The sequence below is a fragment of the Plectropomus leopardus genome, chromosome 1 (assembly GCF_008729295.1).
Source record: "Plectropomus leopardus isolate mb chromosome 1, YSFRI_Pleo_2.0, whole genome shotgun sequence".
NCBI lineage: Eukaryota > Metazoa > Chordata > Actinopteri > Perciformes > Serranidae > Plectropomus > Plectropomus leopardus.
In genome coordinates this window covers 18,725,470-18,744,909 of record NC_056463.1, presented here as the reverse complement: position 1 = coordinate 18,744,909, position 19,440 = coordinate 18,725,470, and the positions used below count along the sequence as shown (strand labels likewise).

The window sequence follows — 19,440 nt, the reverse complement described above, 5'->3', positions numbered from 1 at the left end:
GATACAGTGATGTCAGCAGATTTAAGAAAAGTGGCATCCTCTGCTTAGTGTGAAGATGGTATGAAACTCACTCTCCTCTTGCCATTCCCTCAAACCCCCCTGACAGAAAATTGAAACTAAAAATCACTCACTAAAAACAACAGTGTGAAAAAGAAAACTGTCACTGAAAAACAGTGACAGGAGGCAAGAAAAGATTATCACTGAAAAACACATCAGAATGCCAAAAAGAGTGTTACATTCATTCTTTATTGAAAGCTTGGATATTTTAAATGAATACAAGTGTTTCAGTGGGAATGTTAACCTTTTCATTTTTGTTATCAATACTAAAATCTGAAGACTCTCCGCTGGCACCATAGCAGGCTGATTTTGGTACTGTTGGGCAGAAGCGTGTAGGTTACATTTCAACATTTGTGGGGACACATGAATTATTATTATCTGATGAATTATTAAAAGGATACTTAGCTGATTTTCTCCAACTCTTGTAATCATTGGCCAGCAATGTGCTGACAGAAGTAAAGAAGGAGAAGCAGGCTGACTTTGGTACTGTTGGGCAGAAGTGCGTAGGTTATGTTTCAATATTTGTGGGGACACATATGAAACAAGGGTCTTGGGGTCCTCCCCCAGGAAATTTTGAGCATCAGATACTTAATATCCTGCAATCTGGTGAATTTTTCTTCACCAATTTATGGTTTAAATGCTTTTAATTTCATGCAAATGAAAATCCTCTGCTACTCTCGTGTTTTTACTGGGGGGAACAAATGTGCATGTTCTAAATATTAAGGGGCACGTGCAACATTTATGCAGGAAGCAAACGGCTAGCTCCCGGGTGGAAGTCAGAGGTTTGTTTGACCCATCCATCATCCCTCCTGCTCACCACTCAGGGACCTTCCAGCTCCTTCAAAAAATGTTGTGATTGGCACCGTTTCAAACTAAACCACAGCGTATTATATGTCTGTGAAAGATGCCTTTGCGTGTTGGTGCGTTACTGACCAAGTGGCAGTTTTTGATAAGTTCAGAATAAGAACTGACTGGTCCGTCATGTGATGCCATGGGGCCAAAATAGACCTGTTTCCATACACTTACATTCAAGAAACGTATGTAAATCAGTCATTTTTTTTTTTTTTTGTTACAACACCCCAGAATAACTCATTTTAGTTGATCCATTAAGTCCAATAACATTTGGAAAGTCTAGACCAGTCACAAGATTAATCATTTATTCCTATTCTAGTTATCAAAGTGCTAGACTAGAAGCAGCCAGCTCAAATGACTAGTCACAGTAACTTTTATTGTCTAAACCTAACCTCTATAACTGTACATAAAGGACATAACATCATTAATTAGGTGCTGATTCATAGGATATCATACATGCATGATACGTGTGCATTTTATAGGAACCGTTCTATGAGGACATGCTGGTCGATTTTCTGGGTAATTTTATATGCCGTAGTTGAGTGGTTTTGGATTTATGCACCAGTGAGCAAATTTTTTTGGTATGAACGGGGCCCTGCCTCCTACATTGTATCCAGGTCTTTATACATCCATGGCTGTTTCCCACCATTTTCAGTCTTCATGCTGAGCTTACTGGTCACTGGCTGTAGCTTCATATTTACCATTTAGATATGAGAGTGAGATCTTATTATCAAACTCTGACAAAAAAGCAAAGCGTATTCCCAAAATGTCGAGTTATTCCTTAAAATAAAATCTAAGTCACCCCCCACCTCTCTCTCCCTCCCTTTGTTTCTGTCTCTCTCTGTATAATTCATCTTTTTGTCTCTTGTGGGAGAACGCTCTGAGAGGCAACCTATCATGTCTTGTCATTATTTTTGTGCCCCCGACATGGAGACATAAAACATTGAGGAATATATTCCTGGCAGAAGTCTTGGTGTGATCAGGGGAATCAGCAGAGTTTTGAATACCATATGGCAAAAGGAAGAAGCTTGTCAGAAGTGAGAATATGTGAATGCCCCTCAGGATCCGGAGAGGAGGATTTCTCTGTTCTCTCTCCTGCAGGTGAGCCACAGGTAGCTGAGGGGAAGCTGTCAGTACCTGCAGGGCATATGGGACAACACACAGCAAAAGAAACTGGGAATAGTGTAAGCAGCTCCTTCTCAGTTGAAAATAAACATAAACCCTGCCAAAGATGAAATGACTCTTCATTTACAATCCACAGGAAGACAACAGTGTTAGTGGGAAGAAGGTTTAAGCAGAAAAACAGATTTACCAGAACAATGCATGTGGGTGTGAAATTCATGTTCACCGCGCAGCCAAAATGCTTCACATGTGTATAAATGTCACTGTTAATTGTTTTCTGTGAGAGTGAATTGGAGTTGTATCTGCGTTGCCATGGCTACGAGTCCTAAACTGCAGATTCTCATATATCCCCGGGCGTCGGAGCATAGGTGAGCACATCAGCTGAAAAGACCTGACAGGATGTAATTGCCCGCAGATGCAGATGTAACTTTAATCTTTACCCTATTTTTGTCACGCTTGAATGTTTTGACCTATGCAAATGAACAGGCTGACAAATCTATTTGTTTTTGTGCATATCTGTCTGAGCTGTATGTGAGGTAAAAGAGCATAATGGTGGATAAAGGATTTGCTACAGTGGAAGTGAAGCACACGGGAGACCTGAAGTCATAATGAAAAAGCTGAAAGTGACGGGCAATTCATCTGTTACCACCCAGGCAGACGTGTTTTAGCGCTCAAGATTTTCACTGTTTTGTAAGTGAACGGGTAAAGAGTAAATTTTGTTTCTAGTTTTTTCTAGTTATTTTGAATAAGCACAGGGTTGTGCCCTCTTATAACTACAACTGAAATAGTTTTCTGTGCCCATACAGTAGATTTAAAGCTGCTTAATTAATCATACATATAATACTTTGCTGATTTTCTCCAACTCATATAATCATGAGCCAGTAATTTGTATTTAACTCCCATAATCATGAAGGCTGTGATCATGTGACCAAGCTTGCGGTGGTGAATTGGTCAACCAACACAGGACTTTCCCAATGAGACTGGTGTTCAGAAACATGTTTGTGCCCCATATGAAACCGAGTGCACTTTCAGTTATTTTAAGGTATGTTGTCACCATGTTTTTTTCCTAAACTTAACCTCCGCAGCTAAACATAAAGTACGTAACATGACAATGGCCAACCAAGATTCTTCTCCTAAATGTAACCCAAGTCGTAGGTCCGCAAATCCAGGATCCAGCAGTTGTATGGAGGGACATTGGCATTCATCTGAGCTGTGTTTCTTTCCAAGCAGTAAATATTAACGTTCTTCTTTTGTTTGGGTCTCCACCAACTCCAGAGATAAATATCTGGCTCATTTGCAGCTTGACTCATTAGATCATGACCAGTTTTATTGTTTGTTGGTCCTGAACAGTGATATGCAGTTTCATAAGCATTTTGCCTCACTGCCCCCCCATATACATATATATATATATATATATATATATATATATATATATATGTGTGTGTATGTATATTCTGTTCAGCACTGCGACTGACACATTTCATATTATTACACATAATCTTTTGACTGACTGTTAATATACAAATATTGATTAATGAAACTTTAAAACCTTTACTTGCATGAATCTGTTAGGAATGCTATTTTTCCCTTTCCCAGTTTAATATTGCAGGTCATTAACTGTCACTTTGTTATCAGAAGTAAAAAGAGTGAGTCTGAATATTTACATATAGATCAGCTTTCTATAACTGCCAGTCAACTGAATCAAAAACAAATATTTAATAAAGTCATACAGCTCACAGCCTGAGCAGCTGCAATCTCACTGTACTTTATTTGTACTATATTCAATAAGTGTTAACAAGTGAGAGGATGTATATATACTGACATTTTATCCATTTTAATTTAACTGGCTTTTGACAATGATGGATGAGGCTCCGAGAGGAAGCCTATAAATCCGATTAAAGAGTGAAAATGGGTATTGACTGTATTATTTGCACTCTATTTGCTTTTAGCTTTGAGTAACTTCTCCCTGAAGCAAAATCTGCCTGCCTCTGTGAAAAGACTTTGTGACTGTTATTCCTCTTTTGAAGCAGGTTTCAGATGCCACTGAATCACTGATTGTGATCTTGATTTACTTTAATGCTGCGTAACACTTTATCCTGAATGAAAACCCAGAATTTTCTTTTATTTGCCAGTTTGTATTTCCACATTTTTTTGCTTGGCTACTGCATTATGTTATCTCTCTTTCTGCCTTCACATTTGTGACATTTGATCAATGGATCTGAACAAAAATCAGTGAATAAACTGCAATCAAAATTATTTGAATTTTCACAGGTAGAGCCTTTAAAAGTTAGTATACAGACAAAGACTGAGCCTTCTGTCCACATTCTGCGTTAATTTCTTCCATATTTGTTCACGATTTTAGACATTTTAAAAAATAGCAGAACACAAATAAATCAAAAATATAGCGAAAAGAATTCTTTGTCTACATGTCGCAATGTATTTAATGGCCTCACAGACCAATGCAGTCTACAAAACTACTTCCATTAAAAGTTACATTGCTACGTCTTCGTTTATTGTTGTCGCCTCGTTGCCTCGTTTAATGTCGTCTGAAACTTTTGACTCTGTCCTCTAGTGCCATCTCTTGGCTACATTTATGCCAATATAAAGGGTGCATGGAAGTATGAGAGCAGTGATGTTTTACAATAGCCCTTTTCACACACAGATCGTGCTATAGGGCAACTATGAAGTCTCTTCTTCATGCCTCCTTTGCATTTTTACACATAACCAAACAGCAGCAGCATCATCCCGCTTCAGTTTGTGATTTTAAACAGCATGCCGGCAATGGGGAACCAAAAGAGCCGTAACGGGCGTGACGTTTAACACAACAGTATCGGCCTCTTGTATGATACATAAAATATGTGTCAGCAGCATGTGGCAATAACGCTCATTTACCTTTTCTGTTGGGCAGCTGTGGCTCAGAGGTAGAGCAGGTCATCACTGGTTCCTTTAGTCAACATGTCAAAGTATCCTTGGGCAAGATATTTAACCCCAAATTGCTCCCAATGGCTGTTGCATTGGTGTGTGAGTGTGTATAAATGGTTAAAAGCAGGACCTTGTATAATGTCCTTGGCCACCACTGTGTGAATCTGACATGAAAGCGCCATATGAGTTCAGGTCCATTCATAAGGTGGCTGATCTCGTCTTCTGCTTGGAGGGTGAGGAGCTCCCAAATCGCTCCAATTTACGAACATTTATGGTAACTGTTTTTCTTCTTTCAGTTAGCCACTAACAGCCATCAGCTGCTTTTTAAATTTCCCGTGATGGGTTGCACACAAAACACATTGTCAGAAGGTCACACCTGTCCTTCTCATCGTCCTAAACTGCAGGTGTCCTGTTTATACAGACATCATCTCGGCACTGTTACCACATCCTGTGGCAGCTTAAAGGTGAGACAACTCTCAGTCCCGTTCCACGATAATACTTCACATAAAGAACGGCCAGGCGGCATTTTGGCGTGATATTCTGCCTTGAACAGGCAGTGGAAAAGAGGCTTATGTTTGAAATGGACAAATCTATATTGAGAATATAAATGAGCACTAAATCAGAGCAAAGTCAGGAAACCTGTTATGAAAATCTAATCACAGCTCAAAGGGTGATTCAGTGTGTGCCTGTCACACATATTAGGTTAGATCAGACTCATATTTACGGTCCTTTTTGCTGTGTCGACAACAGTCTGCCCTCTGACAATACCCACACCTGAACCCACTGACCTGAGGAATTTCAGATGGCTACTTTCATCTAAATGAGTTAAAAAAGGCTGCAGTGCATGAACTCACATTGTAGACACACTCCAACAATGTCTAATCACCACAATCTGGATTTCGACTCTGCCCCCCCCCCACTCCTGCAGCACCGCTGAGAAAGACATCTTGTGAGCATCTAGGCAAAACTCTGTTTCTATTCTTGTCCTCCAGCACACAGAGCTGCATTTGATACAAGATCCTCCCGAACAGTCGAATTGATCATGAAGGCTTCTGCAGCTAAAGATTATCCTGCCTCTGTTCTTCCACTGGATTTATATCTCTCCGAAAGATTTCAGTTTGTCTAAGTCAACACAAAGAGCTCTGCACAGCATGTGTATTAAAGATTTGTGGTTTAATGCAGATTATAGACATCAGAGTTGACGTGTCATCTGTTTTTTGGATACACATGAATCCTTAAGACGTGTGACTGTCACCTTCAAGTGTGTGCTACTCTGAAATTCAACTCCTGAATGCAGATAAGATTGAGGACATGACTGCTTCTCTGCACCTGTCTCACACAATCTGTCAGTCAACCTGTCTGTCTCTGTCGTATTTACTTACTCTAGCTGTAACTCTCAGTGGTGGAAAATAACTTACGTTTACTTAAGTACTAATTGAGTATTAATTTGAGGTAGGCTTCCTGAGTATTTCCATTTCATGTTACTTTACACTCCTGGTGTGTTATTTTACATAAACACATTAGTTTATCACCAAAAAAAGTGGTTTTCCAACTTCTTTGGGATCTACGGTGTGAAATTTGCGCCTGTTTCTCACTCAACTCATTTTAGAGTCTGACTGAATTTCAGCTTCATCGGGCATTGTTTGCCAGTGCAGTGTACGAGGAGGAATGAGGATAAACTGTCGCCGGATCAACTGCTCCCAACTGCTCAACAGACATTCAGGTGAATTTCCCACATGTCAGAAATTTCGGTCAGGCGTCGTTGGGCTCTTGCAGAGTTGAAGCAGAGCCATGAGTAGATTCCCATAACCCGATCTCTGTCCCAGCTCATCAATTACTGATGTTTGGTCACACAGAGGAACCCTTCAGCAGCGGTATGAGACATACTGGGCAACTGCATTTGTTGACACTCCAGGCAACCACAATTATATAAAAAGCAAAAAACTCTGCATTGGGCGTGTGGGAGCGAAGGTGGATGCAAACAAAACTTGGGACTTAAGTAGCCCATTGTTCATGTCACATGGGGCATCAAAAAACAATCAAGCTGTTTTTAACAACAACATAATGTGCTTGAATGTTTAATATACTAGTGATATGATATTATATTAAATTAAAAAAACAATTCTTTTTATTTAAGCTAAATCATTATGTTTTTTTTCCACACATTACCACATACTTTTGTTGCCGAAACCAAAGTATGTAACCCTAAAAATCATTATTTATTTTGAAAAAAAGTATGCTTTTTACCAATCAAAAACTGTAATTTCTTTCTTTTAAAACATTTTTTTGAAAGGACTGTGTGGATTCACTCTTCATTCACTAATAATGACAATAACAGTAATTATTATTATTATTATTATTATTATTATCATTATTATTATTATTATTATTATTATTATTATTATTATTATTATACATAATAATATATTTGTCTAGGGCACATTTTTGTGGAAAGACACTTAAAAACTATCAAAGAAAATATGCTAAAATATATATGACACACATTATTTACACATTGAAAACAGTTTTGAAAAGGTGAGTTTTGATTAGTGCTTTGAGGTGGAAGAGATTGGTACAGCTCCAGTTTAAATAACTGCTCAAGACTGATCAAAATATTGGATGTCTTTGTTAAATGCCCTGCATTTCACAAAGAGACCAAATAAAAGTTTAAAAAATTGTGTATAAATGTGTAGCAGTCCCTCATTATATGCTGTCATTTGCCCTTTTTTCAACTCGTTTTCGCTGGATGTCACAGCTCCCTGGAGTTGATTGGAGAGTCATTGAGATCACCTGTTGCACAGAGTGTGGGTGCTGACTCCTAATTAACAACTGAGAGCAGCTTGTTGCGTTTCCCCTCTGGGCCAATCAGGGTGTGACAATGACGCCCTTTCTGAGGGCTTAAAAGAGGTCAGGAAACACATCCTCAGGATATTCTGAGGACTCCTCAAACAAATGCAGACCTAATGTTAGTAGATTGTCAGCCATAAAGTTTTGTCTCTCAATCCTTTAGAGACTTCAGTTCTGTCTTTTGCTGTTTGAGGGTGATTTTGTGCGTTTTGAAACCAAAGTGGAGGGAATATTAAGGGACCCTTTAACACTCGGTCACCTGCATCTGAGCTCTGAGCAAATCATTAAAATTTATTCACTATTATTTAAGAGTCAGTTTCCGATGTGAAGGCTGCTGTGAGATTTGCTTCTACAAGTGAATGTATTTTTTTACTGTGTGGTTGGGAACTGGTTTTCACATTTCTTTGCAATCAGCTGTAATCTGTGAAATCAGTACGACCACAAATGTGTGTATCAGAACTTTTTCTTCTTGCCTGCAATTACTTAGTTTAATCTTGTGAGCTTTAAGTGGGAGCCAAACCCTGAATAGGGAACCACTGGACTCACAGCCAACTACAACAGTAAAATGATGCTTCACACATTGTTACAGTATTAACAATCTAATGATGTTAAACATAATAACATATCAGTATATCAAATCTTAAATCAACCATAAATGCCAAATATTTGGTTCCAGCTTCTCAAATGTGAGGATTTGGAGCTTTTCTCTGTTTCATATCTTTGCAAATCAAACCTCCTCTGGTTTTGGACTGTTGGTCAGACAATTTGAAGGGCGCTGAGAGCACATGCTGGACAATTTTTCACTGTTTTCTGACATCTTTCAGACCAACAAATCAAAAAGCAAAACTTATGCACACCCGTAGGTTGACAGGTGCATAGGAGAAGGCCACAGGCTGAATATAATAGAGCAAAGAACTCAGTCTATTCTACACTCTCAATAATCACAAATGTATTAGGAAAGTTTCATGGTATCAGGTTATTCAAATAACCTGATGAAGGTCTCTGCACCAAAATGTTGTTCCTGATAAATTTTGGGTTATTTCAAGCGTAGAAGACAGTGTGCAGAAGTTCTTTGCTCTATTTTACAGACCAAAGATAATCCAAATTAATTGAAGTAATAATACACACTGGTATCTACTGTACAATAAAAGGAACCATCTGTATGAGATGTGTCAGACACAACTTAAGATAAAGAGAAATACTGCATTTGAAAAATTAGCTCAATTAAGGTGGAAGAAATCCTTTGCATTTTTCACTTGAATCCCTTTTTAAAGTATTTTTCATGTGTTTGATGTACACAGCTTGTGCTGACCTAGATGCAAAATTAATAATTTCTGGCAAACGACATCTGTCAAGCAGATGGAGAGCACCGATCTAATGGTATGTACTTTAGAAGGAGAGAGGCTCATTTCTGTGGCCACCTGGCTCTGAACTTATCAAGGGTACACACAATGCAATAAGCTGTAATCCTCTGTATATACTGCAGGAGAAAATCCATCAATAGCCTATTTCTGAATGTCCTTACAGAACTCAATTAGATGAGCCTCGGAAAACAGATTGCTTGCCATATTGAAACTCAGAAATACCGGCTTCTAACAATTTAGTGATATTTACTTTTTGAACCTTTTACCTCACTCTGCGATGTAATCACCAAACAGTAACCCCTGACCAGTCGTCTTTGGATTATACAGACTTTTAAAAACCAATTTTCTGTTTCCGAGATTTACTACCAAAACAATGATAACATTTCTTTTGAGAGATTGAAAAAAGATTGCTCTTATATTGCAGATAAAGTCAGTCTAGGCAAAACAATACAAGAACACATTTTTGGAAATGTGGCATGATCCAAATACTTACTACTTAAAGGAGAAGTTTAACACTTTCAGGAAATACTTTCATTCACTGTCCATATGAGAGTTAGATAAAGAGACTGATACTTCATCCACTTTATATAATCTCTGTAGACAGATAGCTGCAGAATTTGAAGGCAGTGGTATAAGATGGTTTTAGTTTGTAGTCCAGTCTAGTATTAGATTTTCTCATCTAATGCAGCAAATAAGCAAATTTCCAAAAATGTCCACCTATTCCTTTAAAAGGTTTAACAATGTTATCTTTGTTTGGCCACAATATCGACTTGGGGATCAACAAGCGGCTCATTTGTGAACATAAAACTTTCCAGAGGAGCGAACAGGAGACTTAGAGGTGACAGCTGATGGATCAATGAAGTCATTGACGGTAATAAGTTAGGATCAGAGAGCTCAACTCGGTGAAGCGAAGAGGAGGTGAGAGTGTGACAGGTGTCTCAGTGTAGGGAATCAGTGTGAGAGCGAGATTAGGTCAGAAAAGTTGATGTTTTCATGCATCTGAGTTAAGGTGTGTGCTAACTGGAAAGGCAATGATGATGTATCAAGAACACATTTGTCAGCAGATCACTGTGGCGAGACATGTTTCTGAAGCAAAAGGGAAAACCATGTACAGCCACGGGGTTCACGCAGAGATCAGCTGCTGCCGACAGGTTAGATCAGATGGCACCAAAAGCTCTGTGTGAAACAGCCTCTCCTTTTTTCGTGTCATTAATCTCTTTATCATTTGAACTTTAGTCAGTAACTCCCACTGCATTAGTTTTACAGCTGCTGGTTTCACACGTAAAAGATGCTCAAACTACTTAATTGCGGCCTTGGTAAATGTTTTCAAATGTTGTTTTTAATTTCTGTTTTATAATCACGAACCCACGTTTTCCTCTGAAGTTGCTGATCTTGCACTAATCCACCACTGAAATGTGCCTTTGAGCTCTCCTTCATTCGCAGAGGATAGTCCCAGGCACTAATTGTGTAATTAGCTGCTGCTTTTGTGAAGCAGACACTACATAATCACAAACAGCAGCCAGAAATTGAACAGGAGGCTTTCATGTATCCAGATCAAGCCGTTAGTCTTAATTTTTGTTGACCAGAGAAAATGAATTGTAATTTTAGGTCCCTCTTAGCACTGGATCCAGTTTTCAGTTGGTATAATGTATAAATGTGATAAAGTAGTTAAATACGTGTTTTAAACCAGCTTTGCTTTTGATTCTGTGATATCTTAAAGATATACGATGCAGAACGTCCTAAAAAAACAACGTATTGACTCATACAAAAGTAATCTGTGTCAATCATCACTTATGACCCACTAGAAGTGTGTGGTGTTGTATTTTTCTGCAGAGACTCTGCCCTCTGCTCGTATTTTCTTATGGTTTTCTTATTTTCTGAGTCTAGGGCATTTATGGGAGCTCAGGTGAGGTCAGGGTTTTTTGAAGTTACTTTGCCAAACTCCAAAGTCCCATTACTCCAAAAAATGTCTCATTAGACCTTTACAAAGTCACTTAATGCTGGCTTCAAAGCTAGTGGCAACCGCTAGGGCTGAAAAATAAGGCCAACGTGAAAGTGCCAAAAACTGCAGTTCCTCATATGGCCTCTTGAGGCTGGCTTCAAATCGGAGTCAATGCCCATAAACCCCCATGTTAAAATGTCCAATTTTACAGCAGAAATAAACATGTTTACAGCCTTGTACAAAAAACTGTTTTGGTCTCTATAAATAATTTCAACAAAAACTGACAATGATTGGAAATGATTAGAAAAAAATGCCAGATAAAAATCAGTATGAAAATATCTGAAAAGTATTAAAGTAAAAAGGGGAGAAAGTAGCCAGTGTTGTTTGATTTGGCTGGTTTGTTGCACATGGGATGTAGGAAACAAGATGTAATTACAATGCAGGAATGCAGACGGGAGATTTTGCAAATACGAGGTTCAAAGGCAGAGGTGTGCACAGATTGATCATTAGCCAGAAAGCAGATTTGGACACTTTGAATGACTCTCTGGCCCCGTTTATAAAACAGGGCCAGAGAGTCATTTGGGAGAACTCTAAACACCAAAAGCAAAGCAGTGTGCAGTCCGTTAACAATCACTTCTTTAATATGCTCCTCACTCTGCCATCCTCAATAAAAACAAATGACCTGAGCGGCAGGAGACACCGGGGTGAGCAACTCTGATCTTGTTTTTCTGAAAGAAGAGATGTGACAGATTTTTAGAAGCTGAAACTGTTTGAAATGCTAATGAACTATGTTAGTAAAAAAACACGAGTCAAACACAGATAAACACCCACAAGCAAACGTGTGCATACAGTATGCACACAAACAGGTGCGCACACACATGCAGAGACGCAGGTACAGTATTTGTTACATGATGGATGGTCAGTATTGTGTGTACCACTGTGAGACTGCAGTACTGTGCTCCTGCTTCTCCTGCACAATAAACACTGCAGCTACTCTTCGACTCACAGGTAAGGTTGCTCATTTGGGATGTATTTGGCAAGGCTTGAGGGGCCACGCAGGGTCATGAACAAGTGCAAGAGGAATCGTGTGATTGATAGCTGCTGTGTATGACAGTTTTGCAACTAAAGCACTGCACACCTTGGTATCAGACCTTGGCAGTGAAGAAAGAGCTAAACCACAAATCAAAGCTCTTGATTTACTGACCGATATCTCGTTACTACCATCACCTGTACAAGCACCTCGAATGAGATGGAACGGAGCTGGTCATACTCTAAGAGACAGGATGAGGAATTTGCAATTTCAGGGGACCTTGGCACTGAGCCACTGCTCCTCCACACTGAGATAAACCCGCTGAAGTGGTTGGAGCTCCAAATAAGAACACCCCCCGGTGGAAGGAGACAATGTATATGGATTATAATATATGGATTAAATCTGCCAGGTCTCCTCACTCTACTGTCACCCTGATCTCGATCGATGACTAGAACACAGATATATGTTTTGAAAAATATGATGAAATCAGGGATAATTGCTTATGTCGCCAGGCCGCTGTCAGCTAGCCTACATTTGATTAAACTACACCCATACAGTTCTGATGAAGATGAATGCTGAATAATAACGTACAATGTGTTGTTTCTAACTTGAAATTAAATTGTTGCTTGGTCAGTCATGGCTATTTCATGTTATAAAAACACTTGAAATTAAGTTCAAGTTCAGACTGTTTTAAGGGACTCGAAAGGCCCAGCAGCAGACTTATGTTTTGCCTCATGTCACCCGTCTCCCTGCCAAAAAGTTGTACAAGAACACACCGCAAAGACTTCAACTGACTGCCAAACAGCATGTATGTTCTACATCTTTGTGAAAGGAAATAATTCTCCATGCCAGCAGACGGCGCTTGTCTGTATTCGCTATTCAGAAGGGAAACTGGAAGACTGTCATGACACTAGTTAGATAGTTAACACATTACAGCAGGGAACAATAACACAAACCATCAGGAAACATTTCTGCTTAGGAGCTCAATGGTGAAGTAAAAACAATCTGACCTTAAAAAATAAGTTTGTTTTGATCTCACTTCCTCTTGACTTTTGTCCTTTCCTCACTTCCGTTTCTCTTCTTGTGTGCTGAGCTGAACTGCCAATCTGAGTGATTTACTTTGCTGACGGGTTTTGCTGTCTCCGATGCCAATTCAACATGCTGAATTGGCTGATAAAAAGCTGACAAAGGGCCAATGAGGGGCAAGGGTGCTGGACACACTGCAGCAACAAGGTCAGACGTTCACCGACAGCAACTGTTGGCTTAGTGTGTTAAAGCCTTCCAGGATTTAGGGGCATCTATTGGCAGAAATAGTATATTATCTATCTGACAGTGTTTCCATTAGTGTATAATCACCTAAAAATAAGAATCATTGTGTTTTCCTTCCCTAAATGAGCCGCTTATATCTCCATATGGAGTGAGTCCTCATTCATGGAGTCTAACATGTTGTTTCTACAGTAGCCCAGAATGGACAAACCAAACACTTGTTCTAGACAGGGCCATTTGAATTTTCGTGTTGGCCACTGTAGTTCTCCGACACGCTTGGCACACGGGAAAACTTTCAGTTCTGCAACCTCACCAATAGATGCCCTAAATCCTACACTCTGGACCTTTAAGTTAAACTAAAATCAGAAACAAGTCCCTCCTCACTAGTTTTAAATATTTTACCCTTCAGGGGGCAAAGTGGTGCAGGGCTTAGTACTGCCGCCTCACACCAAGAGTATTTGGGGTTTGAACCCGCCAGGCGCCTAAACTTGTATGTTCTCCCCATCTCAGTGTTGGTTTTCTCAGCGTTCTCTGGCTTCCTCCTGCAGTCCAAAAGACATGCAGGGAAGGTTAACTGGGGACACTAAATTCCTCATAGGTGTGAGTGTGAGCATGAATGATTGTCTCTGTGTGTCAGCGATAGTCTGGCACAGCATGTTGTCTGGCAGCATGTCCAGAGCGTACCCCGCCTCTCACCCATTGTCAGCTGGGATAGAGCCCTCTGAATTGGTTGGGATAAAACAGTTATTGAAAATGAATGAATGAATGATTGAATGTCCCTTCGTTAAAATTCTTTGGATATAAAGCATCCTGTTTGTGGGTTATTAGCATTGCAGTCATAGCACGTATGGGTGGTCAAGTGGCAGTTGAACTAAATGCAATGACTACATAAACGGACATACTTAATAGCTTTAAATATCAACACTTTGACCTGCTCCATTTCCAGTGTTACAGCACTGCCTTGGGCATCGCTGAGTGCTACAGGGCAATTAAATCCTGTGCTGTGTATGCTTATCATCCATCAGCTCCAGCCTTTGCAGCACAAAACTATGGCACTTCCTTCTCCTTAAAAAATCTAGTGCATAATCCATGCAACAACTATGATATTTTCTGCAGTATATATTTTTTATTAAAAAAGAATTTGTATATGTAATTTATTTGAGACAATGTGGCTAAATGATCCTGCAGTCAGTAATTTGCTCATATTAGTCGGGTTCATGGCTGATAATAAGGGTCTGAATTTCAAGCATACAACTTAAAGATGCAGTAAAATAATCGTTAAATTGAATAACTGAAACAGTGACTTTATGACTTTGGATGTAACTAAATTAAACCAGTGGCTTATACCTGTTAAACATGGTGCCTGGTTGGATGATACTGATGTGATGCAGTCTGTCTAATCTGTTATAAGGACTGCAAATTGTTGCAGCAGCTTTGTGTCGTGAATGGGCTGATTGGAAATTGTCTCCAGTGAGGCAGAAGCTTCACAGTGAGACAAAGACATGTTTCACTTTTCCGCTTGGACTCACTTACTGTCAAGTGAAAATAAAAGTGACACTAATTAGACTATTTTTTCATGGCCTTTCATATCACCTTGTTCTTCTTAGTCGCCACTTTTCTGATACTGTCCATAATTAGCATGTAACAATAAGATGCCTAATCACAAAAGCCAGTGATGAAAAACATATCAAGTAAAAGTTCCAGTGTAATAAAGCTAAAATATTCCATTAAAAATGTTTTTTTTGCATTTAAAACAGTTTGAATACATAAATTTGTATTCACATTATGGATTTTTTGCTTATACTTGATTTGTTTGTGAATTATCGAAAAATTTGACCTCTTCAGACCTCAAATGGCAATTTTAATGAGAAATGTCTCTGGTGAAACTACTAATAAACTCATAGACATGTGAAACATGACAAGGAGCTCTAACCAGACACAGTTTTTATAAAAGAGGTCACAAGATACAAGAGTTGTAAAAGCTCCAAAATGCATAAACCTATCATTTGTTTTTTTTTCTTCCACAGTGCTTTTTATTGAATTCCACAATTTCCATAAATTTGCAAAAAGAATGCCATTCCCAAGATAACGTTCCCCGCCCCCTGCTGTCACTGCAATATTAAACTGACTCTGCTTTATAGAGGAATGTGCAACATGCTATGCATAGTTTACAAAATGAAAAAAACACAGTTAATACAAAGCACTTATTTATGTGAAGTGAAATTGAAAAGCTTCTTTGTCGTAATAAGTGGTTAAGCAGAGGCAGCATGTCCAAGCCCGAAATGTCAAAAACTTTCTTAAGGTCAAGGGTTGGAACGTAGTAGTTTCATTATTTATTCCTGTGTTGAGATCAAAGAATGTCACCAAATTTCTTCACACTTTAACAAAATTATTTTCAGAACTCCTGTAGTGTATATCTATTCTTCCATGGCTTCATTACACACCTTTACAATATACATCCCCATGGGGTCTAATCGCCAAAGACTATTCACATTCCTCATATTTTTATGCACATGTAAATAAATATTCTTTCACTCAGAATGAGTCTCTCCTCAATGAAATGTAGTTGGGTAAAATTATTCCCTCTGAGATGTAGTGGAGTAGAAGTGTAAAGTAACATAAAATGGATATAATCAAATACAAGTAACTTAAAATTGTAATTAAAGGTCTAGTGTGTAGGATTTAGGGGCATCTATCGGCAGAAGTGGTATTTAATATTCATATGTATGTTTTTATTAGTGTATAATGACCTATAAAAAATAATTGTGTTTACCTTAAATTTGAGCTGTTTATATCTGTATAGGGAGCTGATCCTCATCCATGGGGTCTGCCATGTTGTTCTACAGTAGCCCAGAACTGTAAAATCAAACACTGCCTCTAATTAAGGCCACTTGCGTGGCAATCGAGTTCTCCTACACAGGAGAAGTTTTATCTCTAGATGCCACAAAATCCTACACACTTGAGTAAATGTATTTTGTTACTTTCCATCACACAGCAGCACAGTAACATGTGGAATCGGGGATAAATAAAACTCGGAAACACTGGAATAATGAGGTTCAACATCTCCATGTTCCTGTCTAATGCTGCTTTTGGTGAGAAATGATCGGCTTATTTTTCCACTTCCCTCACCCAGAATCATGCAGATAAACATCTGTTTTTGACAGTTATATTGGATTCTTAATTCAAACTGGAGAGGATCATTAAAGATTTAATGGAGCACAACAGACTCAGGGAGACTAGTGAGCTCCTAATCGAAGGAGGCTGATTCAGTCACAGCAGCAAAATGAGTGGGAGGTGCTGAACCAGTTTCACATTAGGTCACAGCTTCTGACCAAACTCCGCACAAATCGCACATTAGGTGGCCCGCTGGGGGAAAGAGCACAACTTATTTCACTGAAAAAAAGAAGAGCAAAGAATCCTCATTTTCCTCATTTTTGCCAGCAGTCTTCTCAGAATACCCAGTTGGTCTGTTGGTTATGTTGCAAAATGGTAAACTCACTCTACTGAAACCTAAAGCCTTGTGCTCATATGAACTCTATCCTGAAGGACAGAACAGATGTTGGTGCTTTTAGGTTAGCTTTATAGTAGAAATTGAGTAAGTTCCATCATAATTCTGTTATTGTTGCATACATTTAAAATATATTATTTAATCTTCTAATTATGTTTGACATCAACATTCCTCTGAATATTCATATTTCTGCAAGTAATTAGGATTTCTTTTGGGATAAACTGGAGTAAACATGGAGTTCAAATGAGAGGTTACGGGGACTTTAGCAATTAACACATGTCACCAGCTTAATTACTCTGATAACGCTGTGAATTCTTTACATTTGTAAGACACTTTCCATTTAGGGATTTGGTAAAACTAAAAAGTTAAAACAAGTTATTTACCTTTAAAGCTAGGGTAGGCAGTTTAATTTTGCTGTCCCTGGGCAAAAATCCAATAAAAAACAAAAACAATATACTTCTGTTCCTCCACTTGGCTCAGTTTTTCAGTTTTCCAAAGATCTAAGCCATGACAAGAGACTCTGGCCAATCACAGGTCATTTCTGAGAGAGGGTGTTCCTATTGGCTATTCTGCAAATGCAGATGTGTTGGTGCACATCCCTTTGGTGAAAGCCGTATTCAGTTGCAGAGTCCTGCAGAGAAAGATGCTGTTTCTGCATTGGCAAGCAAACCAAAAAAGAAATACAGACTAAACTAAAAGAAAGTCTAAAAGAAAATGTTATAAAATGTGTCAATATCAGCATTTCAGAGATGGAAAGAAAATGCTGCCAGGAGTTTCGCCTTGCTAAGCGGCTTCATTTTCACAGTTGTGTATGCCTAGCTAATATGTCCTTGAGCCTAATGTATCCTGACTACCCACCGTTACAGACAACCTCGCCATGAGGAGAGTCAGCAGTCGCTCCAGAGCTGCAGGGACCGCAGCAGCACAAACCCTAGCTCTGAGGACCAGACAGCTCTCACTCATCAACGGATCAGCAAACTCTCTGCTGCTGTCGTTACACAGGTTAGACTTGTTGCTGACACACAACAGTGCTGGATGTTTGCACTGGCCAAATTCAAGTAGCTACATCCACCAAAGCTCCATCAGCTTGTACCTGCTTTTCTTGACGCGAATCAGTCCATAGTTGACAAAAGCAAGGGCAGAGGAACTGTGGGTTGTCTCATTAATGGTGTGATAAACTCAGAGAGAGAGCGAGAGTGGGGCAAGTAGGGCTGAGTAAATGCGCGATGATGAAATAAGATTATAAATCAATGTATGGGATTTTTGTCTGATGGGAGGGGCATAGGACAGAGGGTGAAGGAGAAAAGAGGATGCATTTTCAAATTCTTTTTTGCCCTTCAAATTTCTGCCCACCCCAGTAAAGAAGCTGCACACAAAGTTAAGATAAATGGTGGCAATGTCCTTAAGCCAGCACATGGTTGCACACAGAGTGCACAAATAAAATGTGAAAATATCACACAATGTATAAAAACTAGAACCATATGAGTGGGTGTCCTTGATGTTTTCAAAGAAATTTCAAAGGACAGCTGCCTGGTCAGATGGAGCTCTGTCAGTGTGTGCACAGGAACATTTCAAGGTGACATGATTTCCTTTACCCTGAATGAAAATATATCCATTTAGTAAAACATGCAGATATCAAACGTCACTCAACCATCTGCTTGTCAGACATATTGCATAAACTGGCATTACCTAAATGTCTAACACCTGGAACCCTGTTGTTCGAAACTGCTGCTTTCTCGCCTGCTTTAAGCACCAGCTCCGGAAAAAAAATTACAGAGCAGTGAGAGGGCGTTAGGAAGAAATAAAACTGACAGCAGAGCTAGCATCATGCCTTACAGTTATGTTTAGGAAAAAAAATCTAAAGGGTTGAAGATATTTATTCACACAATTGTTCACTAAGAGAGAAGTGGGTGTAGTGTCCAAATGTGAGGAACTATGCACATAACTGCAGCAAAATGTTTGTGCTCTGTTGTTTCAGTTACATTAGTTTCACTCTACTAAGGGTTTGAATATCCATGAGCCAAAACGTCTCAGTAGATTTACCCCCCACTGGTGAACACGTCTCAGCAGCACTAGAGGGAGGCAGGTTTAGTGTGATATGAGTTTATTTTTAAAATCACAATGAGCTAGATCTTCCTAAGAGATGCACTTTCCTGTTGAGCTGTTTCTCAGCTCGAGAGTTGTTGCTTGTGTGTCAGCGACTTTCTGTGTGATGAAACAATCCAGTATTGAAGAACAAGACGGTTAGTTGAGTGTGCAGAATGATTGTCAATAAAGGTACAATATAGATTCCTATTTGTCCTATCTAACCCAAATTTCACTGTCTCCAGCGTGACAGCTCCCATGTCACAAGTCAGGCAAAGGATAAGCCTTTAGACTTTTACTATTACCATATTTTTATTGTTAATAAACGTCTGAAACGAGGTCTTAGCCCCAGTCTCCATAATTTCTGTCTTTCCAACACTGTCTGTTCAGCATATCCTCATACAACACTTCATATGATATCTTAGGAATTAATTTTTCTACCGGT

At 39.1% G+C, this 19,440-nt stretch overlaps 1 protein-coding gene across 1 annotated transcript in view; it reads left to right on the top strand.

The window, feature by feature from the left end:
- Positions 1–2,343: 2,343 nt before the first annotated feature.
- The window catches only part of eif4g2a (eukaryotic translation initiation factor 4, gamma 2a), a 46,711-nt gene continuing 29,614 nt past the window's right edge, over positions 2,344–19,440 (top strand). Inside the window, exons 1-2 of the mRNA XM_042487706.1 lie at positions 2,344–2,399; positions 17,777–17,912. Of these exons, the coding sequence (XP_042343640.1) occupies positions 2,344–2,399; positions 17,777–17,912 (192 nt within the window). The remainder of the gene's footprint in view (positions 2,400–17,776; positions 17,913–19,440) is intronic.